We start from the raw sequence: 23,677 nt of genomic DNA on the forward strand, positions 1-23,677 counted from the left end.
TCATGTATGTTCTTATTGTGAGCTATTTGAAGAATTTTCTTATCTATAATTAAAGAACTGTGCAAGAATTTAATTCTCTTGGTGGAAAAACTTTGCAGATTGCATGGTGTTAAATCTTGATTTAACATCATCTTAATAGCAGCGAGGTACGTCATCTTGGTTCAAATTGAAGTTGTCAACTTAGTTTAGGTACGTGAACTTGAGTCTTGATTGAAGGTTATATTGTGTGTGCATTCTTTATTATTTCTTTTATATTTTGATTTATCACTTTCTTTGATTTGGGTCCACATAAAATTTTGTGATATGTAATGTTTTTTAAGTTTTTATCTTAATAATGGGTTGAAAAATCTGAATTCAAGGTCATGTTTATATTTGTTCATAACTAGTATAGTATATGTATATATGTTTATTAATTGATAAAAAAATTCTACTATGCCAGTTCGTACATTGAATTGTTATGAAAAATTCCAAAAGTTGTGTCTTTTTGCGACTATGAACTATTGTTTTCTGCCATGCAGTGTGGAATTCTGTATATTCATATTATTTTCTTTTTCTTTTCCTTTCTTCTTTCATTTCTTTAGCAATTTATTAGTCATGTTTAGTTAATGTACATATAATGTACTTCATAAGGTCGATTTGTTTATTTATATATTAGTAGTATATTATATGTTATGGTGTTCAATTTTGGATTGAATTTCAAGTATATAAGATTGCATAATTTAATATATTTCAGGTAAAATATAAATGGGGTGTGTCAACTGTAAGACACAAAAAGGTGGACAACTTTGTAGGCAGCAGGATCCACCAATTCTTGCATCGCAGACTAGCCAGCAGGAGGAGGATCCAGCAATTCTTGCATCACAGACTGGGCAGCAGGAGGATCCGGCAATTCTTGCATAGCAGACTAGGCAGCAGGAGGATCCAGCAATTCTTGCATCACAGACTGGGCAGCAGGAGGATCCGGCAATTCTTGCATAGCAGACTAGGCAGCAGGAGGATCCAGCAATTCTTGCATCACAGACTGGGCAGCAGGAGGATCCGGCAATTCTTGCATAGCAGACTAGGCAGCAGGAGGATCCAGCAATTCTTGCATCACAGACTGGGCAGCAGGAGGATCCGGCAATTCTTGCATAGCAGACTAGGCAGCCGGCAATTCTTGCATCACAGACTGGGCAGCAGGAGGATCCAGCAATTCTTGCATCACAGACTGGGCAGCAGGAGGATCCGGCAATTCTTGCATAGCAGACTAGGCAGCAGGAGGATCCAGCAATTCTTGCATCACAGACTGGGCAGCAGGAGGATCCGGCAATTCTTGCATCACAGACTGCTTGTATGTCTATCGGTTAATCCAATTAGATTATGTTAATTAAGCTTTAATTAATTCTTGTATATTTCTATGATATATATATATATATAAGATTGAGTTATTTTTGCTAGACAGTTTTGTAGTTTAAATAAACTTGCGTACAAATTTTTGGTTTTCCAGACTCTCACAATGATGTTGAAGCATTAGCAGAGCTTTTTAAGAGCATCAACAATTCAACTGTCGCTAATGGAGAAATAAGCAAGGTACTACTATACATTTAATTTCTGCATAGGCTTTTTCTACAAATTATATTGTATATATAAGCTGTTAACATTTTGGTTTGATTGTTAGAATATTATGCTTGTTTTTTCTTCGATCACATGGAACTTGTAGCCCTTAATTAATGCGATTATGTGTGTTTTTTATTTGTAGGAAGAATTTAAATCAGCATTATTCAACAATAGTGAAAAGCAACATATAATGGCAGATCGGGTACTATACTCTTGCTTTCTTAATAATAACTATACTATTATTTTTTATGTCATTCATATTGTGAACTAACCTTTTAATTAAATTGACTATATCTATCTATTAATACAAAATATTGAAACGTGCAGATCTTTGATCTATTTGATGTCAAGAAGAAAGGAAAGATTTATTTTGATGACTTCGTTAGATCACTTAGTATCTTCCCCCCAAATACACCACCAGAAGCCAAGATAAATTGTAAGTTAAAAACTCTAATTAAGTCTCCATTCATTGTGATAGATTTCTACATCTTTTTTCCTATCAATGTTAATATTATTAATTGTTAATTTATTCTTATTATGTTAGAGTGTGGAAATCAAGTCATTGATCTTCTTATTACTTCACTCTTTAACGCCACATTAAGTTCCTTATCAAATGTGACTTTGGTATTGTGATGCAGTTTCATTTAGGCTCTTTGACTTGAATGATAATGGCTTTATAGAGCGACAAGAGGTAAATATTATTGAAAGTTATTATTTGTTTGTTCATAGAAATTCAATAAAAATGAATTAAATTTAATCTATCATAATTTTTTTTGCAAAGGGATAATTTTGGTGGTCCTCTTTCTAATTTGATAGGTCAAGCACGTGGTTATTGCAACTGTTGACGAGCTTGAACTTGGTGTGAATGATGAGGCAATAGAAGCACTTCTAGACAAGGTGTTATGTTTGTGATTTTTTCTCTCTTTTTTTCACAAATTTCTTAGATAGTATTACATTTGAAAGTCCATACAGTTTTGAAGAAATAAAATCGCTCTTAATAGAAGCTGTACTAAATGTAACCTCTTGTTTTTTTCTTCTCTATAAATTATTATCCAATTGAATAAAATAATTAATTAGTTTGGTATTGTATTTTTCTGGCCAGACATTCTTGGATATGGACCAAAACAAAGATGGTCAAATAGACATTCATGAGTGGCGAAGCTTTGTTACTCATAATCCAAATTTGATTAAATTCATGACTATACCCAGCCTACGGTATGTGCAATATGTTGATGTTGAAACTATAGTGTAATTTACTTGGTTACAATTGTCATTAATTAATGCAGGGAGATAACAACCTATTTCCCAGGTTTTATTTTGAATACAACCATGGATGATGATCAACTAATTTCCCAAGTTTTACATGCTCAATCTGAATGCTCAACTTCAACCGCGCGCAATGCTCAACCTGGAGGCTCAACTTCAGCCGCGCCTGATGCTCAACCTGAATGCTCAACTTCAGTGGATCATGGTCAACCTTAATACCCAACTTCAACCGCGCGCGATGCTCAACCTGTAAGCTCAACTTCAGCCGTGCGTGATGCTCAACCTGAATGCTTAACTTCAGTGGATCATGGTCAACCTGAAGGCTCAACTTCATCCGCGCATGATCCTGGATGCTCAACTTCAACCGCGCGTCGATGATGCTCCACTTGCTTGAGAGCACAAAAACTTTTTATACATGAATTCCTCTTCCAATCTCTATGTGTGCCTTTTGTGTTTTCTGCATTTAATTTTCTGAGTTTCTTCTTCTATATATAACATAGTAACTTCATACTACTTGTAGCTTTTTGGCCTCAGTATTACACTTTTAGATAGTTTGTCTCATCCACAACTTTCGTTCCATTTTTAGAAAACTACAATTTTTAGAAGTGAAATTTGGTCTTAAGCTTGATAATGTGACAACTGAAGAGTTTCTGTCACGTGAGTGGAATATACTTTGTCATTTAGGTATATATTTATGTGGCAAGTAAATTTTTAGTTATGTATTCTTTTTTCATAAAAATAAAAAATAAATAAAAAACTGCTAGTTAAAATTAAAAGATACTGATATGGATATCATATATTATATCCACCTTGTAACCAAAAAAAAATATTATATCCATCTAGACATCCTAGTCATGTACCACATTATCAAAATTTTGTACCAATTTCACATAGGTCAGAATGTATCAAAAATCTTCCTAACCATAGTGGGTCTCATGTTTGGTTATCATATCTTTAATGTGTCTTTCCATGCTATTACATGAGCTCTATATTTCTTTGAAAAATGAAGACTACCTTGATCCCCTTTTTTTAAACTTCCAAGAACTACATAACTACAGTCTACAATGATTCTCTCGCATTTTTTTATAGGTACTCACATTTTTATTTCTCCTTGCATGCGTTTTCATATTTTTCTTTCTTTACAGTTTATACCTACAGCCAAAGAATCCACTTCACTTTGTTTAAGTGTTCATCTCATGCCAAGTTGAACCATAAAGCTAGGTTGGGCCTCCAACTCTTTAAATAATGGGACGAGCTCATATTTATAACCATTTTAGGTATCAAAATTAATCCAGAAGAAAAAGAAAATGATGAATAAAACGGTTTGTTTGGGGATATGATATCCCTTGCAATTTCAGTGACTTGTGAGGATAGTAAAGAGAAAAAAATATTCAAATTGTAACCGATCTTATTGTATAATGGAAAGCATGAAAAACTACCTAAGCACATTATGTGAATGAGTGAACGACTTGGTTTTTGGTGGTTGGCGTTAGCCTTCTAAATATCATTCAAATACTTGTTTGTTTTCAGGTGTTTCTTCCTTAGCAGTTAGCACACCTTATATTAGGAAGGCTTTTTTGATATGATAATATAACTCATTTTAGCCTCTTAAAAAAACAAAGAAAACTATGTCTCTCTTTACCGGCACATCAATGATCCAATGAACCCCAACATCCAAACTAAATCAATTAAATTGATCCGATAAAAATATATAATACAGGAAAAAATTGAGAAATCTTTCACATTTTTTTAAAGAGTATTTTTTTTAGAGAATGATAAATTTATGCTTATGATTAATATATTTTTAATTTTAAGAATATTATAACAACATATATTAAATTTAAAGAATTCATATAAACCCTCTCACACTTCCCAAAACTTTCTTCTAATACAATTTTTTAGTTCCCTCAAATGAGGAGGGTTTTATATTTTGAAGAAAAATAACCCCTCAAAACCCCTCATTTTAATGTTCTCTATTTCTTTCACTTACTCATTCCTTTTTATCCCAAGCATTTCCTTCCTTTCTCCTCCAAACTCGTAAACAAAGCCTTAAAAACAAAGGGGAAGAAAGGAGTAGATTTTGCATGAATGGTGTATCATTGCATTTGGTAGAACTTTATTATCTAATATTAAAAAAATATAAATGTTAACATGTGTCTTTAGAACACGTGTTAATGTTAATGATCTACATATAATAATTCTGCCTCAAATTTCATGTATTTAAATTCTTAAAAATACAAATATTGTTCTTTTCAATATAAAATTGCTGCATGTAAGTTCCTCAACATGTGTCTAAGTGTTAGAGCACAAGCTAGTAAGCGCCATTAAAAAATGATCTTGCATGGTACACCGCTTAGATCACTTGTGCACGTTAGAACAAGCTGAGTATATCAGGTATTAATTAATCTTCCAACTTTACACGAACAAAATCAATAAAAAAAATGTTGTTCTAGAACTTTTTTTTAGTAGTAACTGGTAATTTATTGATTTTCAACAAAAAAATATATTGGACAAATAATCTCTAAATTTATTTTTCTCTCTCTGACGGAGAATACATCTGTGGCTTCAATGGTATTGGCAATTCCAATTGTCTCCATGCTGAAATTATGCCTTTGATGCACTCAAATTTGTCTAAAGGAATGTATTTCGAGTAGTATATTTTACACTTATATACTATCCACTTAGTATGTATATTAATGGCGATTTTCGCAAGTGTACGAAATCGTGCAAGTAGTAAAATTAAAACGGTAAGATCGAGTATTAAACTCGAGGATCGCGTTATACTGTCGAATAATATTTATAACTTAATTGAACAAAAAGGTACTGAATTTGGTTGATTGCAATAATGAAAATTAAGCAAAGTAAAATTGGTTTGAACTTTATAGTAATAAAATTGTCAGCGATGAGTTTCACTAGATGACTATCTTGAGTTATCAACTTGAATATGACTATTGAATCGGCTTATCGAATCATTACCGAATTCTCTAATTTATTATTGCCCTAAATCCTCAGTGAAAAAATCATTAATCCTAAAATAACCCCTAATTCCTTGGCGAATTTAAGATTAGAATTAAGCATGATGGAACAAGAATTCGTAATTGGTTTCAAGGGTTTGCATCTATCCCTACATTACAAAGACAAGAATTTCTTATCTCAAGCGTTTATAAATTCAACTTCCGTTTCACAATATAAACCGTAAATCAATTTAAAGGCGGCCAAGCAATAAAAGCATTAAGCACAGAGATAAGAAAAATGATTCAATAAACTTATTCAATAATCAAAATAAAGTTATAGAACAAAAGTTGTCATTTAGATAATCTCATCCCTAACAACAAGAAAATTAGCTACTCATGATGTTTGTCAAAAGTTAAAAGAGAATTGAGAATTACACATAGAATTACAATTGAATGTTGATCAAAACCAATTGAATCACCTCCAATTGATCTCCCAAAAGTGCAGTCCTAACCCTTGTGTCGTAACCCTCTTTTCTCCTCTTTGCGTTTTCACTTCCTCCTCCCTGTAACTGCTTACGCGTTGGCTTATATATCTTTGTTTTTCAGTTTCAAGCCCAATGTCACGTGACTTTCTAATTCTTCATTGCTGTGGTGGGGCCAAGTGACAAATAAAAAGCCTGTTGATGCAAGCTGACCAATTAAAGAGCCAAAGAAATCAATGAACCAATAACATGTGGCAACCACATGACGTTGACAAATGAGAATGAAACCCAGCTGCATATTGCCTTGCGTTGAAGCAGGGTCGGATCCAGAAATTTATTTTGATGTGGCAAAAATATGGAAGAATCTATATGAATTAAATTATATTAAAAATAATAAATAATATTGTTTGATTCAATACATTTAAAATAAAAATTGTCTATTGACGAAACTGCAACTACAATACAATACTATTAGAGAAAAAATTTCTTCCATTGTAATTAGTGAAACCCAAACATCTGAACAAGTGTTATTAGTGTCTTAACATAAAACGGTAACGGAGTCATGAAAAAAAATTAGGTGGTACACTAGAATAAACTAAAACCGTAAGATAAAAACACAAAATTTAAGTTGTAATAAGCATTAAGTTAATCATAAAAAAAAGTTGAACTAAATGCCTTAAATTAATTCTCTATGCACTCCAAATAACTTAAAATAACAATAATAAAAAAAAGAATATTTTATAAATAATTCATCACATAAAAAAGTGTTTTCCTAAAAAAGAAAATCACATAAAAAAAGTGTATATTTATAATCAAGTATATTAAAAAGAATAAAATATATTTAGCTTGATAAAAGATATAATATTAGGACATATGAAGAGCAAGGCATAGGCTAAGGAGGCAAAAGTTATGGTGCATAAGTTATTTCCTTATGCACCGTGCATAAACACATCACAACCATCAGATTTATTTTATTTTGAACAAAAATAGTTTTGGCTCACTTTGGGGTGTAGGAAGCAATCATGTTGGGATTTATGCACGATGCATAAGAATTTCCTTATGCAACATAACCACTCCCGGCTAATGATGTTTTTCTAAAACTCCCAATGAGAGCAAAGTTCACTGACAATTTAAAAAAAAAATCAAGAGAAATGCAAAAATTCTTATAGAGGGAATTGAATTGAAAACATTGAAGCAGAGAGCCTTTGATGGTTACCACTGGGACACACTTTACAAGTTATCATAATTTGCACAAAATAATATTTATCATATACCTTTAAACTATTATAGGTGTATATGTCTATTAAAAAATAGGTAATAATCTGGTGTGGCAAGTGCCGCAACATGTTTCAGTGTGGATCTGCCCCTGCGTTGAAGTGTATTTTGTGACTTCAATATTCATCCTTACATGAATTAATCCTTGGTAACTTCTCGAGTGTAAGTTCACTTTATCAATTCAACCTAAAAAAATAATAGAGAACAAAAACTCCAAGAATTTGTTTAGTTAGAGACAATTAGAAACAAAATAATCAATATAACTGAATATTTTCACAATCCTCTATTTTGCTCAGCTTAACTTTAAAAGCACTCTAAAATGATTCAACTTAACTCAAAACTACTTGAAATATATATCATTAATATTACTAATTTTTCTCTTTATGAAAATAAAAATTTGGTATCCAAATAATTTTTTTAATACTCTTGAATTTTTATTAGAAAGATCCTATAAAAAGAGACGGGGTGGTGAGAAAATCTTACATCGATACAAACACAAATAAAATTATTTAAACGCACACCACCAATGAAGAAAATTAAATAATAAATAATTAATTAAATCATTCAACATCATTAAACTAATTTATCTTAAAAAAAACATTTATATAAGGAGAAATACTTGCATACAAACGAACATAACACGTGGCATTTAGAAACATCCTATGAAAACATGACATGTCATAAAAGCTTTAATAATTATTAAAAAGAAAAAATTAAATAAAAACACGGTTTTATTTCTTCTCTTTCCTTAAACCAGAGGAACAACAGTAGCACTATCAGTCACACAAACTCCTCTTGTTCATATTAATCAATCTTAGATTAATCAAAGCGATTTATTTTTTTAAATTACAATTTATTTGATTTAATTGTGAAGATGGTTATGACTCATCCACTACTCATTGCAGCCCCACACAATGCTTAATTACTTGAACCAAATATTGTAGAGACTAGAGATTGCTTCTATCTAAACCAGGATGCATTGGATGTTGTCGCAAATCCATTCAAACATTAGATCAAATCAATAATTAGTTTTAATATTTTTATAGTTGCATCTGGAATCCCATTTCTCTTGAAAGGTTGTAATTTTCTCTTCCATGGGTTCTCGAATTGGCTCTGATGACTTATCACAGATGTGGTATCGTGGAATATGGTGGTTGGAGGTTTCAAAAGGTTGTTGAACATGGTTTCTAGATTTTCTGAAACATTATTAGAGTAATACTGTAAAACAAGAACATGGATTCAACATACAGTACCATGATGCAAAGGGATGACGACAGTTTCTATGTTCTTAAATGACATGTCATGTTTTTATTGAATGTTTCTAAATGCCACGTGTTATGTTCGTTTGTATGCAAGTATTTCTCTATAAGTGTGTTTAAACTTTTTGTATTTGGGTGTGTCTTAAATAAGTATTTCTCCGTAAATATTTCTCTGTTTTTTATTTTATTTTAGGGGCTAAGTATTTCTCTGTTGTAACCCTGAAGTATTAATTTTTTTTAGGGATTATTAAATAATCTAAAAAATGTGAAATCATTGCATTTGCACCCGTTTAGATAAGTGAGAATGTGAGTGAGATGTCAAGGAGTAGGTAGGTTCTTACCATCATATTTCCATTCACAAATGAAATCAAAACAACATAAATCCAAAACAGTATTTTGGCACCTTTGCCATTTCATACAAGACACGCTAAGAATTAAGATACCATTGTTACCATCGACATTCCTCAATAATCAACACCATTATCTCCGACTTTCCCTCTAATTTAATCATCATTAAATATTATTAGGCAAAATTACACTTTATACCCTTAATTTAATTTCAGAACAATTTAATTTTTTTTTTCATTTTAATTTGATCATTTTTGACTATTTTCTTATACATTTTTAAATTTTAAATCTAATATTCTTATACAAACATAGACGAGGATCGTAGATTTGAAGATTAAAAGATCATAAAAAAATAAAATCATAAATTTTAAGCTTAAAAATATATATGAAAATGAACCAAAAGGACCAAATTGAAATGATAAAAGATCAAAGAATTGTTACTCCCTTCGTCCCAAATTGTATATCAATTTAGAAAAAATATTTGTCTCAAATTTTATGTCACTTTACAATACCAATGAAACATTAATATTATTTTTCCTATTATATCCTTAACTATCTATTACTCTTTCTTCTTTCAATTTTTTCCATTTATATTTCTCATATCATTTATTAATGTAATTTTGTAAAACAATTCATAATATCTTTTTCTTACACGGTATTAATTATATTTCTTAATATGTGTGAAATACCCAAAATATTATAAAATTAAGTTAACTGATCAAAAATGTAATTTTGCTAATAATATATTAAGGTACCGCGTTATTAAATTTTTATAATTTCATTCACTCTTTCAATTTTTTTCATTATTCGTCAAATATTTCCCGTGTTCTTTTGTTTTAGGGTTTGTGTTAGGGTTTTCAATTTCGAACATTCAAAATCGAAATCGAACGGTGATTCATTATGTTAGGGGAAGTTCAGCTACAACCTCCACCGATTCAGCAAAACCCTAGCGATTCCGATCCTTTACTTGCTCATCAAGATGAGGTTGAAGATGATGATTCCCATGGAAGTGGAAATTCTAATGAGATTAAGGATCAAGAAGATATTGAAGCTGGGTCACTACCTTGTTGTCGAATTTGCCTCGAATCCGATTCTGATCCAGGTGAATTTTCGTTTTCAGTTTTATGCCAATTTTTTTGGAATTTTTGGAATTTTTAAATTGTGAATTGTGGGTGTGAGAATTTTTCGCCTTTATGTGATTTCGATGATTAAATTAAGGATTTTTTGGTTAGGATTAGATTAAGGATTTGATAAGGCAGAGTTTAAATTGAAGGGTTTGTTTTGTGAGTGTAATGAGTGTTCTTAAGATATGAACCGTTGGGTTGGTATCAAGATTGGTGACATTTTGATTGGATATTGTGGTTTTGGCATTTGAATTGATCCTGTTGTTCTTAAGATATGAATTTTGGATTTGGTTGTTTAGTTGTTATGTAAACCTGAAAAGCTTAAGATTTTCATTTTAGTTTTATCGCATCTGGAAAGTTTATAGTTTTTGATAATGTTTGTCACTAGCCGTATCTAATGGGTGAAATTGGATAACTTGGCTACCTTTGTATGTTCATGTTGTGTTTCATTGTGTAAATGTAATGTTTCAAAATATTTTTATTTTAATTCTAAGTTGATAAAAGGATCCTCTTGATGCGTATGGAATAAATTAGGCTGTAGGAAAGCAGGAACCATTGTCATTCAATTTCAAAGGTTTTTTTTTTTTTTTTTGTTGAGTGCATGCATTTACCTTCCATTTCCATGTGCTAAATGTTTGGAAAGAAACACAACATTTTCGATGCGGAAACTTCTTGTTTTCCGCATAAATCAATATTGTGGTTAGAAGAACCTGAATTATCTTCTGTGTTATGCACAGTGACGGACCCATGTTTGCAACTATGCTGGCCATGGCCCTCGCCTAATTTCTCGTTTAACTTGCTTATATTGTCTCATGCATAAATTTAGCACCACATCTAGAAGAGAAAAGGAAACATATGCACCACCTCTAGCCTTCAGTTGTTAACAAACTACCACAAAATCATTATATCTACTGTATATGACATGTATTCCTATATTTTTTTGGTGGTGTCTGGGGGTCGAACCCCGGACCTTGCATATATTATGCATTGTCCTTACCAACTGAGCTAAGCTCATGGGGACACATGTATTCTTATATAATAGATGATGCTATGTTTTTAATTAATATTTTAAAATTATTATGAGTCTCACATTTGATGAGATATGATATGACAATTTGCTTTTATGTTTGGGCAATCCTCACCTTACAAGATGGTTTTGTAGGGTTGAGTTAGGTCCAACCCAAATTTTAAGATGATATCACTCTATCCAAGATCTGTTTGGCCGCTTGCTTCCTCTATCGAGCCACTTGGGTCACCTTCTAAATGTGTTTAGAGTTCCACCAATTTTATAGGGTTGAGATAGACCCAACCCAAATTCCAAGAGTTATATATAAATATATTTTGCCCTCACTGTACAAAAGTTCTGGGTCTGTCACTGTCTATGCATAAGAATGTTAATGATAGATTGATGATAATTTTTTGTGCTTTTCTCATTGATACCAGCATATCCTATTACATGGCGGATAGCCTGTTGAATTAATTAGATAAATGCTACTTGATAGTAGAAAAAAACAATTTGGCTGGTATTACATTGGTAGTACATGTTTCCCTAAACCTATTTTTTGTTTGGTTTCACAGAGGATGAGTTGATATCTCCATGCATGTGCAAAGGAACCCAACAGTTTGTTCATCGTTCATGTCTTGATCACTGGCGCTCAGTGAAGGTAAATGTTTTGATATGTAATTTTAACTGCTAGTTTTTACTGGTTGAGATCAAATGACAATTACATAACCTATTTATTTTGTGCTTCATAGGAAGGATTTGCCTTTTCACACTGCACCACCTGCAAAGCCCAATTCCATCTTAGAGTTGAAACGTATGAGGACAACTCTTGGCGTAAAATAAAGTTCAGACTTTTCGTGGCAAGGGATGTTTTCCTTGTTTTTCTGGCTGTACAAACTGTGAGTATTTTTAACATTATATCCATTTCATATTGAATGATCACGTTTGCATTGCTTCTTTTATTTCAATTTTAAGTCAATCTCTTTTTAAGCCATCCTTATGCGTGTTATTTATTACATCAATTCCATCCTACATTGATTATCAATGGTACTTGCTATAAGAGCTCTTTTTCAGACAATATGATGCATATCTTGTGTGATTGCTAAACTGAACTTTTATGTCAACATTGAGTAACTTAGTTAGTATCTGTAGTTATTAAAGACAAAATGTCTTTATTCCATGAACCTCAGAACAGTTAGATATAGAAGTTGTGATTGTGCTGGTATCAGGTTGGTAAGGAGACAGTATTGGTAATTTTAGACCTCTCGAAGGAATTCTTATGGTATTTCTAGTTTTGTTTTTTTTATAAAATTTGATTCCGGTTTGATCTGTCTAGTTGTTTTGACATATCTTGTCATATAGTCTAATGTTCGCGGGGGAATTACACAGGAAGTGCCTTATTCATTATTATTTACTTATTTTCCAGGTGATTGCTGCTATTGGTGGTTTTGCGTACATCATGGACAAAGATGGGAACTTCAGGAACTCATTTGATGATGGGTGGGATAGGATACTGTCAAGGCATCCTATACCATTTTATTATTGTATTGGTAAGCTAACATGCGTCCACTGGAGTTGTTTGTTTTAACCAATGGCTGAGACTCCTCTGCATGTGTACTTGGTATTTTGCCTTGAAATTTTCTGAAATTAGGGGACCATAGTTATCCATATCATCTGAGATACAGATACTTGTAATTTTCGTCAATATTTTCCTTGTCCTTCATGTTTTTTTATGCAAGTCCCAAAGAATATTGGAGAGAATGTTGGCCTAACTATAGTCATGTTCGAGAGAAAAGTGGCATTAGCAGGCACCTAAATTTGATTTGAATAAAGCCAAACGGTAGTAACATATTAACATGAGAGAAGCCAAATGTTAGAACAGAATGTTATCGCATGATAAAACACACACACGCATACATATATATACATCTAAGTTTTCTTGTTTTGGGGGAGGGGAAAAAATAAATGTGGTAAATGAAGAGTTATTTTTAACACGACTTGCTCATTCTACTGACTTTCCTTATTCACATGGTTATTAAATAGTTTACCATGTATTATATATCAAAAGATTTTAATTATCTATATCATGTTCATTCAGGGGACTATTTTGATGCTTAGTACTAGAGTTAATTATCTGTGTTGTGATAATTGTTTGAAAAGCTATAGTTTGTCCTTTCCTGTACGTCTCTATCTCTTACACAGTTTATATACATGTTCCAGGAGTGGTGGCCTTCTTTGTTCTAATTGGATTTTTTGGCCTAATACTGCATTGCTCTTCCCTCAATAGCAATGACCCCAGAATGGCTGGTTGTCAAAACTGTTGCTATGGATGGGGCATCTTGGATTGCTTTCCTGCATCAATGGAGGCATGCTTTGCCCTTGTAGTTGTTTTTGTTGTCATCTTTGCAATTCTTGGTGTAGCCTATGGCTTTCTTGCATCCACCATGGCAATTCAAAGAATTTGGCAGAGGCATTACCACATCCTCACCAAGAGGGAGCTTACAAAGGTAAGATCATTATGCTAGTTGGATATCCTTATTGTTATATCCTCTGCTAAATGAAATCTGTCACCTGAAATGTTTTTTCTATTTTCTAAATCATTTGATACTTTATTTGAATCTGATGCACAGTGATTGTACTTTCTTCGTTGTAAATATTTACAGGAATACATAGTAGAGGATCTACAAGGCAGTTATTTCCCACCCAAGATAGACCCTGAACATGAAAGTCGCCTGAAAATGCTTAAGCTTTTGTGATTCACGGAACAAATCTGTAAAAATGTGCTTTCAAATTATTTTCGTATCAAGTTGTTGCTTTGTGACACGGTTTCAATCTCTTATGCTTGGCAACCTGCTAGAGCATGGAAATGGTTTATATCATCGTTTCTTTTTTATATATAATTCTGGGATCCTCCCAGATTCTGTATACTCCAAATCTGACTGTCAGAAAAAATGAGGAAAATATAAGCAGTTAATTGTCCATTCAATGGACTTACCTTTATATTGATTCATCACCTCGCGAATGTCATATGTTCGGATGACCAATTCATAAGATGAATTCTCTAGGCTTATATTATTAGCGGAAAAAGGATTAGAAAAAGGATCTCTACCAATTCAATGGCTTGTGAAAGGTGAAATAAACAAGGGTTAATTTTTTTTAGCTATTTGGTAAGTGAAAAAATAGTGGTAGAAAGTTTAATTTTACTCCTCTTTTTTTTTTTTAATAGGCAGTAGAACAAAATAAAAAGATTCATGCATATGATATGATGAATGGTAAAAAAAAAAAAAAAAAAATTCATGCATGATGTGAATACTTCCAAAAAAAAAAAAAAGTAATAGGAAAAGGAAACACGGATATTTTTAGATTGTGTTTTAAAAAATTGGCAAAGGTGGGTTCTACTCCAACATGTATTATTTTGGATTCTGGAATTAATCTCTTTTGTTTCTTCAAATGGGTTGTTATATGTAGGCAGCAAAATATCCGATCGGGCTCATACCCATGACTGGATCGAAATCTGCAGTCCTTATTCAACATGATTTATATTTTATACTAGTGTAATTTTCTTTGATATTGGAAGTCTGGTCACCTGCCAACGTCAAAACTGATTCTTGTACGCATAGTGTCAACGATAAAAAATACATGAAACAAAATAATGGTATGTAACGGACAATAACAGTTATATAAACTGACTCTAATATTGTAATGTACTCTAACAAAATACATGAAACAAAATAATGGTATGTAATGTTGAGTTTCTTGCAAACGATGCACTTATATTCATTAGGCAACTGCTTATGCCATCTCGATGCTTTGCTAAAAGAATTCTGAGACTTGGGTGCGTTTGATTTGCTAAAAAATGAAGGACAGGACAGAACAATTCTAGTTGTTCAGTGTTTGATTTGTAAAACTGTTTCAGGTACAGGACAAACTGGAGGCAAGGGACAGGACAAAAACTCATATTTTTGTCCCTTACCAAACCACAGCACAACTTTTTGTCTCACGTACAAATTGTCTAAAATACCATAATAGCATTTTGTCCCTAAAAAATCATATAAAACAAAAAATTACTCAATGCCATAAAAAATTTGTCCTGTACTGTTCTATCTTGTACTGTTCTGTCCAGTACTTACTATTTTGCAAACCAAACACACGTTTCCAGAATATTTCTATTATTCCTTTTTGTACTTCCTTTTCTCTTTTGCTGCAGTCATGGTTTTGGAAATCCATGGAATTGGCAACAAGCAAGATAATATTGTTTGATTAATTAATATGCTCTTCTTTGACTTGTCACTAGAAAATTGGGGTCAGCTTTTTTTTTCCTCTCTGTTTTGGTACAACTTTGTTGTTCCTTTTTACTGGATGTTGTTTTTTTCTTGTTGCTCCTATATCCTGCGTAGTGCTTGTGACATTGGTTTTATGCTAAGTATCGGTTTTTTTTTTTTTTTTTTTTTTTTTGTAAATTTGGTCTTAAATATTGTGTGTCACTCTCAATTCAATATATTTCGCTTTGTATTTATGTAAATTGGTTTTATACATTTTTTTAATTTGTGTAAAATGATCAAATATGTCGATTATCATTAGATATATGAAGTAGTAATTATCATAAGTACACATTATGAATTGACACCATTAGAGGGTGTTGTACAATTGGAATCTAGCACCCCACCAGTACCAACAAAAACAAGATGATCACCATCTCTAATAACCTCAATATCATCAATTTCAGCTCCATCTTTGCTAACAACCTTTGTAGCAACTATACCAAATTTCTTAGATCCAATTTCAAGTAACTCTTTAAAACTTTCAGGTAGCAACACAAGCTTCCCAGCAACCTCACACTTTTCAGGACAACTAATCGTTACTCTAGTTGGACGCAAAACACTCTTCACACCATTCCTTGCATTGTTATTCGTTTGAACACTAAAAAATTGGTCATTTTCTCCTTTGGTAGCCGCCGACATTATCCCGAAGAGCGAATTATGAAAGTTATTATTCTTACGCCTTGGTCGATTTTGAATCCACGAACCATCATTTCCATGAAATGATCCATCTTGAGGTGTAGGCATTGTTGGTTCACTTGTAAATCTACCAAGGTACCTCACTTTACTATCCTGCCTCTCAGGAATAGGCACAGAAACAAAAGATTGAATCTTACTATTAGCTTCTCCTTTGGCTTCAAAAATGGCTTTGATTTCGGTATGTCCTTGTTGATCAGCTAAATCTCTTGGACTCCAACCATATTTATCTTGTTTGTCAATGTTAGCACCATGTTCTAATAGGAATTTGACAATTTCAACATTGTCTTCGGAGACTGCCACGTGTAACGCCGTGGTTCCAACATTGTTATTTGGAAGCGTGATGTCTCCTCCGTAACGCATAATGTCTTGCAATAAATTGAAATTGTTTTGTTCAACTGCAGTGCATGCATATTGACCAACATCCCCAATTTGCAAGGTTGCACCATTTTCTGCTAAAAGTTTTGTTACTGATTCATGTCCTCCAAGTATAGCCTCCCACAGTGCTACATTTCCATCCGAATCTGCAAGTAAATTACAATAATCAACTTATGTTTTTTTAATTACTTCATCAGACATAAAAGGTGCTAATTGTAATTTAATGGCAAAAGCCTCATGAAAAGAAATGTTTATATTATAGTTTTTTTTTTCTAAGTCAACACTAGTACATGGGCTTTGCAATTTGGATGAGATTGGTGATGAAAGTGAGCACTACAATATATAATATTTTTTGTGAAATTATTAAAACAATGACGACCCAACATCACAAAAATAAATAAAATTTTAAGTAAGAATTTTATTGGGAAAAAGAGGCATGAATAAGTCTGGATTATGTAACCACATGGCCATCTCTTGTTAGTATAACATTTTATTTACAACTAGTAAGCTCTTGACTACGAGAGACCAATAATTTTATAATAAAGGGAAGGAATTGACTTTGCATAATACAAACTACTATGTTCTATTATTAAGAAATAAATGACATCATTTTCTAATATTATCTTACATCAATTATTTTTATTTTTTTATTTTCTCATTAAATTCAACGTGTATTGGTAAATGCCGGTGGTATAGTCTAGATAAACAAAATAATACAAGGAAAGTCAATCCAAAGATTAATAATAATTCATAAGTTCATTGGTACTAAATGCAATCCATTTTGTAAGTTTATTTAGTTGTCTTTTATTTTTTGAAGCAACCCAGAGGCACATGGCTCCACAGAGAATTTTTTAAAATTTAGACCTTTGCTTCCTAATTGAGTACAACATGATTAGTTTAATACTCATTTTTAGTAAGTGTTGACTTCCTAATATGGAAAATAAATGGCAGACACATACATCAGCATAAAAATAATAAGGCCAAATATTTATTCTTTAAATAAGCAGAAGTAGAAGTTTTTTTTGGTAGATAGAAGTAGATGTTTTTCATAATAAAGTAAAGAAACCAAATGCTTACTAAGGACTTACAAAATATGACTTGGCAATAATTGTCATGAATAATAGTTTTCATCTGTCATTGTTTTCTAAATTGATTAGTCCATGTATTGTATATTACTATAACTTCTAAACTTATACAAGTACTGTACTGTACTACATATAATATACTATAACCAAAATTATTTGAAGAAGTAAATGAATAAGGATATGGATAAACGCCAAGAATAATTAATTAAATAGTTTTACCAAAAAAGAAGTTTAGAGACAGTGAATATTTACCTCTAATGTTAGGATTTGCCCCATAATCTAACAGAAGTAAAACACAGTTTTCTTTTCCTTTACATGCTGCTATATGCTGATTTGTGTAAGAACAACACATTAGTACAATAGATTAAGAAATAGTAAATTCACAGAAGATCAACAATCAAATTTAAGCACTCACCAAAGCTGTCCTTCCATTATTGTCGGATTCGTTTGGTTCCAAACCTCGTTTTAACAATTGTTGTAACAACAAATCATCTCCTCTTTCTGCTGCAAAGCATAGACTTACTGGTAAGTCCATCCTACCGCGAGCTAACATGTTCTCCGTCTCTACCAAAACTCCCTCCATAATTGGATCGTTCAGCTCTTTCAAATGCTGCTCACAATAATAAGTCATGATCCAAAGACAGAAATATGACAACATGTAATAAATCATTATAATATTATACAAACCTGAAGAAGATTATTCATGATTATGGTTCCGTCGCCAACATTAGCTTGAACAATATTCAAGAAGGTGGTACGGTTCAGCCTCAACAGTTGACTTAATCGTTTGGTTCTAACTGTAAAATGTTGCGGCTTATAGCAAAGTACACCAATCTCGCCACAAAGTTCTCCTGTTTTCGCCTCACCAACAATCTGAAATCAATTAGCAATGTTTAGATTTAGTTTATATCATATATTTCAACACATTTTCCTATCATGCATTAAGCTGTAAATAAAATTACCTGTTCAACCCCGCCTTTGAGAACTACCAAGTCCTGTTAAATAGATTTATTATAAACCACAAAAAACTTCAGTTTATATTATAATCCACAGTTTTGAAAATCCCCATTTAGAATTCAAATTAGTAATTTGGATATTTACCACAGCACCAGTCACTAGAATGTAAAAATCAGTTGGAGCTTCATTTTGTAAGATAACATCTTCTTTAGGTGGAAAATACTCTGGCTTCATCTCAGATACCTTTTATAGTTGAATCAAGCAAAATACAAGTCATTAATGCAAGTTGAAAATGAAAATAAATATGTAACTAACAATAACAAGTCAGGGCAAAAAGGTCCAATTACCAATTGAAAGAGCAAGTCATTTGAAACCCCCTTGAATAAGTAAACCTTATCCATCAGAGAATAGAAAAGATAATGTGAAATGCTTGATCTGATGGCTTTAGGAAGAGACTCGAGTGTCTCCTGTTGCTGCAAGCCCTCCGAGTCTGTTCTAAACTTCAAACACAAGTGAGCAAGCATTTGATCTTGTAAACGAGGAGGTAATTGGTTCCTGTGAGCAAAACTTGATGCAGCTTGTATGGTATCCCTCTGAAAATTGTCACAAACAATGAGTGTCACGATTTTAAAAACACGAAATCCCTAACTAAAAAATATCTTGGTACTTACAAATTTTCTAGTTCGACTTGTGCCATGGACAACTAAGTTAGTCATGTTACCAATCAGATATGCTGTTAATCCTAGATTAAAGAGCATGTAAAATATGACAAAGATCATCTCTCTTTCATTCACCGGATGCAAATCTCCATAACCAACTGTTGTTAAAGTAGTGATGGACCAGTAAATAGTCGTAACATATCTTGTCCACAAGGACTGCTGAAGGAAATCTTTCATTGATTCGCCAATCCACGTCTTTTCTGGATCATGATAACGCGCGGCAAGAAGATAATAAAAGCATCCAGCACAGTGCACAGCAAATAGAGTAACCTATGAAAATCATTCAGATTATTAGTCCATCTCATTTACATCTAATTTATCTTCCTTCTTAAAAGGTTACAAACACAATATATTCAAAAACTTACACAAATAAGCTTTGCACACCGAACCCAAAAATAGTTATAGTTTCTGTCCTTCTCAAGCCTAGGATCAAAGAAACAACATTTACGGTCATAAACTACACAAAAAGGAAACAAAATATATACATGATTTTATGGGAGTAAATGCATGTTAAGATGAGCAACGAGATTGAAAAATCTAGTGAGCCACCGTGATTTTGCAAAGCTACAAAGTGTAGCTTTTGTGGAAAATTTGTGACTGGCTCACTGCTTTTTATCAATCTCATCGCTCATCCAAACATATGCACCAAAGCTATCAAGTTTCAATCTTACCGAGAAAACATAGCGCTAACTCTACGAAGACGCCAAAGCCTAAGCATGTTGAATAGGCCATAGGTTTGCATAGGAGCAGGTGATATATGTGCAACAAGCTCAGAAGGAATGATGGAAATAAGATCAAGTACAAACCAAGTTTTTGCATATTTCCAAGCAATCTGTTTCGGGTTATCTACGAACAAATAGGTAGTTTTGTCTATATAAGCCACAAAGAAAGTGAGAACTATATCTATAGCAAAGAATCCATTGACAATATTATCAGTAACAGAAAGGGGTTTTTGTGGTTTCTTAAGGAATCCAAATTCAAATGGAGATACCCATGCAGTATACACAACCAATGTAACAAGGAAAGTTTCCCATATCCTGCAAAAGCCAAAAAGTTTTAATTACTTAATAGTCTTAGAAAACTCTAAATTTCAAATGCAGCAGTTATTTATGTTCAATAAGATGAGAAGTAGGGATGTCAATGAGACGGGTGCTGGCGGGAGTACTCCCGCCATCCAAAATGCTCATCAACTCCATTCCCCGCCTTGGGGAGTATTCTCCTCCTAAATCTCCGTCTCCGCCCCATGATCAATATTTAAAAATAATCAAATTTATATAATATTCAATTAAATTGGTAGAAAAAATATTTAAATTTTAATCATAAAAAATTTAAAATTAAGACATTATTGCGAGTTTTGCGACAACAATAAATATTTTCCCAAATCACCTAGTGGGACTTTCTCCCCCATCCAATTCGTGTGGGGGAAAACTTCCCGCCAGCGAGACCCCAAATGGGGCCCCCGCTGTTGGGACGGGGAGTTTTAAAAAACTTTGCTAATTGATTACGTTGAATTAAAAGCAATCATACAAGTGAATTTAAAAAGAGAAATGATATTTGTACAACCATTTTGTACAACTTTCTCTCTCATACTCACATTATGTTTTTATTCTATCTCTACATTTTTCTCTCTCCATTGTTTTTGACCAATGAAAAAACAAAGTTGTATCAAAGGTTGTACCAAAATGGTTGTCAAAATATCACTACTCATTTAAAAATCATATTTTCATCTAAAACCTCCTTAAATCATTAGGTGCATAAGTTGTCATTATTTTAAAAATTCTTATAGTCAATGAGAGTCACAGTTGACAAATCACTCACAAACCGCACTTTAACAAATTGACATGAGAGAACATAATAAGAGAAACATAGAAAATGACTCTTTACACGAAACAGAGTAGCAGTTACAAAGGCAAGAACAAAACGGGTAATTTAGGAATTTCAGTTGAGAATCCAACATCAAATTTCTTTCGTTACAAACTCATAGCCATCATTAAAACACCACCAACTTCTTGGTTGTTTCCCATACAAGGAAAACAAAGTCAAACTTTATAGGATCACTAAAAACACGTGTAAACTTTTTGGATGTTCCTTTGAAGAGTAAAAAAAACCAAATTAAACAGAACAAAACAAACCGAATTTTTAAATGAGTTGGATAGATCTCAAAATAAGAACATTTCGAGAAAATTGAGTGATAAAATTGTTAATTAAAAAGATTAGTATAAGAAAACGAAAGATAAACAGATTTCTTTTCTGTTTTAGTATACGGCGGGGATCATTAAGAAGAGAAATTGTTGGTTTATGTTTCAAAAGGGTAACAAAACAAACAAATATGAGCATGTATTTTCGAAGAATACAAACATGAGAATACAAATGAGAGTAATTAATAAATAGTAAAAATAAAGAAAAATATTGTTAATTTATTTATAAAACAACCTTCTATGTGAGAAATCCGTGAAGATGGAATTTCTTGAATGGTTTCAAAAAATAGAATAAAAGAGAGGACCAAGAAGAAAAAATTCAATAAAATAATAACATCAAATACAAACAGAAAATGAAAGAAGTGAAACATTAACAGCTAACAATTTTCCGTCAGAAACAAAGCAACAGAAAAATCAATGTCATGTCTTTCAACTCTGTCACAAGAAAGGAAAAAAAATAAAAAAAATAATGTGAAATACTGGAAAATTTGAAGACTAATCAAGACTAATAAAGACTAATTATAAACGTTAATATCATTTATTGTGTTTCTTAAAAACAAAGTGAAATCTTAAGAAAGAAGAGAACAGTCAACAAGCGTTGGCACCTCCAACCAAGAATTGGTTAATCATATATTTACTGTCTGACACGTTTCAAATAAGATTATCAAGAACGTTGAAAGAAGAATAAACGGAGAAGGAATTACCGGTAACGGCGATCATAGGGAGATATAATGAGGGGTCTGAGTTTAACTCTCCGGTTGCTTCTGGCACCAAGAGAAGGTAATATTCCGGTTGTGAGACTATAGTGACTACCATCTCTTGATAATTCAAGTTCTTCTTGGCCACACATAGTCATTGGAAGCACCATTTTTATGTTCTAGTAACTTGTTCCTTGTATGAATCTTTTTTTCCAGTAGTTGTTAGTACACGGTTTTGATAGACATGTTTAGGCGGTTCTTGAATTGAATCTATATTTATGTCTGCGTGTGAGAGTGATGGTATGGCATACACAGTTTCTAATGTCTTTATATAGAAACATAAAGTAGTCAATTAATGCATTTGGAAATATTTCAAAGACACCTTAACAGAAAAAAGAATTAGAGAACTTTTTTTAAGGGGAAAATGAAATAAAGATAATGATATAAATATGTAATAATAAATTGATTATTTAAAAACAATGTTGAATAAATATTTAAAAATTGGCAAATTCAATGGTACACTCAAAAATTTGAGTGTACCGGTACACCAAATTGTAAAACTATTAATTAATTGAGTTTTCTTTTGAAGAAAAAAATTATTTTCTATCATTGACAATTATAATAAAGGTTCTGCTAACCGGTGCCCCCAGAGCACTGGTTAAGCATACCATAAAAGGAAACTGCTTTTGACTTTATTATAAATTAATTACACAATTTCAATGCATTAACTACTGTATAATTTTCTTTAATTTTTCATATCCTTAACCAGTGCCTCGGGGGCACCAGTTAGCATTTCCCTTATAATAATTATATCTTATTTACCAAAAGCTTCAACAAAATCAAATTTACTCTTTTTTAACTTTTTATTTCATAAAATGATCGTTAATTTATAAATTTATTGAGCAAGAGTAACAGTACACCTTCGGAACGTTCAAATATATGTTATTTATCATGGTCTCTTGTTGGCAAATAAAATTGGGGATTGAAGAGCTCGTTTTTGTGTTAACCTCCTCAAAGGCCCAACTCCCAGGTTTCATGTTTATGCCGTGTTGGTTCAAGACGTGAAGTATTTGATGGAACAAAGTAATACTATTGTTTGTCACACTCTCAGGATGGGAAATCAATGCACAAATTTTTTGGTCAAGTTTGGAGCCTCCTCATATCATGATTTGGTTCACCATGCCACCCCTTTGAATGGTCTCTTATATTCCCTAAAGATGAATGCAGTTGGGACTTTCATTCCTGAAGAGTAGTTTGTAATTGTTTATTTTCTATTTTTTTTCTTTTTTCTTTAGCATTGTAACCAGAAAAAAGAATTTC

At 32.3% G+C, this 23,677-nt stretch overlaps 3 protein-coding genes across 3 annotated transcripts; 2 read left to right on the plus strand and 1 right to left on the minus strand.

Moving 5' to 3' along the window:
* The first annotated feature begins 744 nt into the window (after positions 1 to 744).
* LOC25493953 (calcineurin B-like protein 1) lies at positions 745 to 3,078 on the plus strand. The gene is made up of 9 exons (XM_039832815.1): positions 745 to 885; positions 1,246 to 1,330; positions 1,487 to 1,569; positions 1,739 to 1,798; positions 1,924 to 2,032; positions 2,235 to 2,287; positions 2,413 to 2,493; positions 2,699 to 2,811; positions 2,883 to 3,078. Exons 1-9 carry the CDS (start codon positions 745 to 747, stop codon positions 3,076 to 3,078), a joined length of 921 nt encoding a protein of 306 aa, XP_039688749.1.
* Positions 3,079 to 9,970: 6,892 nt separating this feature from the next.
* On the plus strand, positions 9,971 to 14,317 carry LOC11442838 (uncharacterized). Its single transcript, XM_003609191.4, has 6 exons — positions 9,971 to 10,282; positions 11,883 to 11,968; positions 12,060 to 12,206; positions 12,734 to 12,857; positions 13,528 to 13,814; positions 13,971 to 14,317. Exons 1-6 carry the CDS (start codon positions 10,081 to 10,083, stop codon positions 14,061 to 14,063), a joined length of 939 nt encoding a protein of 312 aa, XP_003609239.1. The 5' UTR covers positions 9,971 to 10,080; the 3' UTR covers positions 14,064 to 14,317.
* A 1,534-nt stretch (positions 14,318 to 15,851) lies between these two features.
* On the minus strand, positions 15,852 to 22,674 carry LOC11443237 (potassium channel AKT1). Its single transcript, XM_003609192.4, has 11 exons — positions 22,364 to 22,674; positions 20,133 to 20,498; positions 19,827 to 19,884; positions 19,414 to 19,731; positions 19,090 to 19,335; positions 18,887 to 18,985; positions 18,748 to 18,780; positions 18,473 to 18,658; positions 18,201 to 18,395; positions 18,038 to 18,113; positions 15,852 to 16,846 (listed from the first exon to the last, which is right to left on the minus strand). Exons 1-11 carry the CDS (start codon positions 22,525 to 22,527, stop codon positions 15,921 to 15,923), a joined length of 2,667 nt encoding a protein of 888 aa, XP_003609240.1. The 5' UTR covers positions 22,528 to 22,674; the 3' UTR covers positions 15,852 to 15,920.
* Positions 22,675 to 23,677: the final 1,003 nt, after the last annotated feature.

This window comes from Medicago truncatula, chromosome 4 (genome assembly GCF_003473485.1).
Source record: "Medicago truncatula cultivar Jemalong A17 chromosome 4, MtrunA17r5.0-ANR, whole genome shotgun sequence".
Lineage (NCBI taxonomy): Eukaryota > Viridiplantae > Streptophyta > Magnoliopsida > Fabales > Fabaceae > Medicago > Medicago truncatula.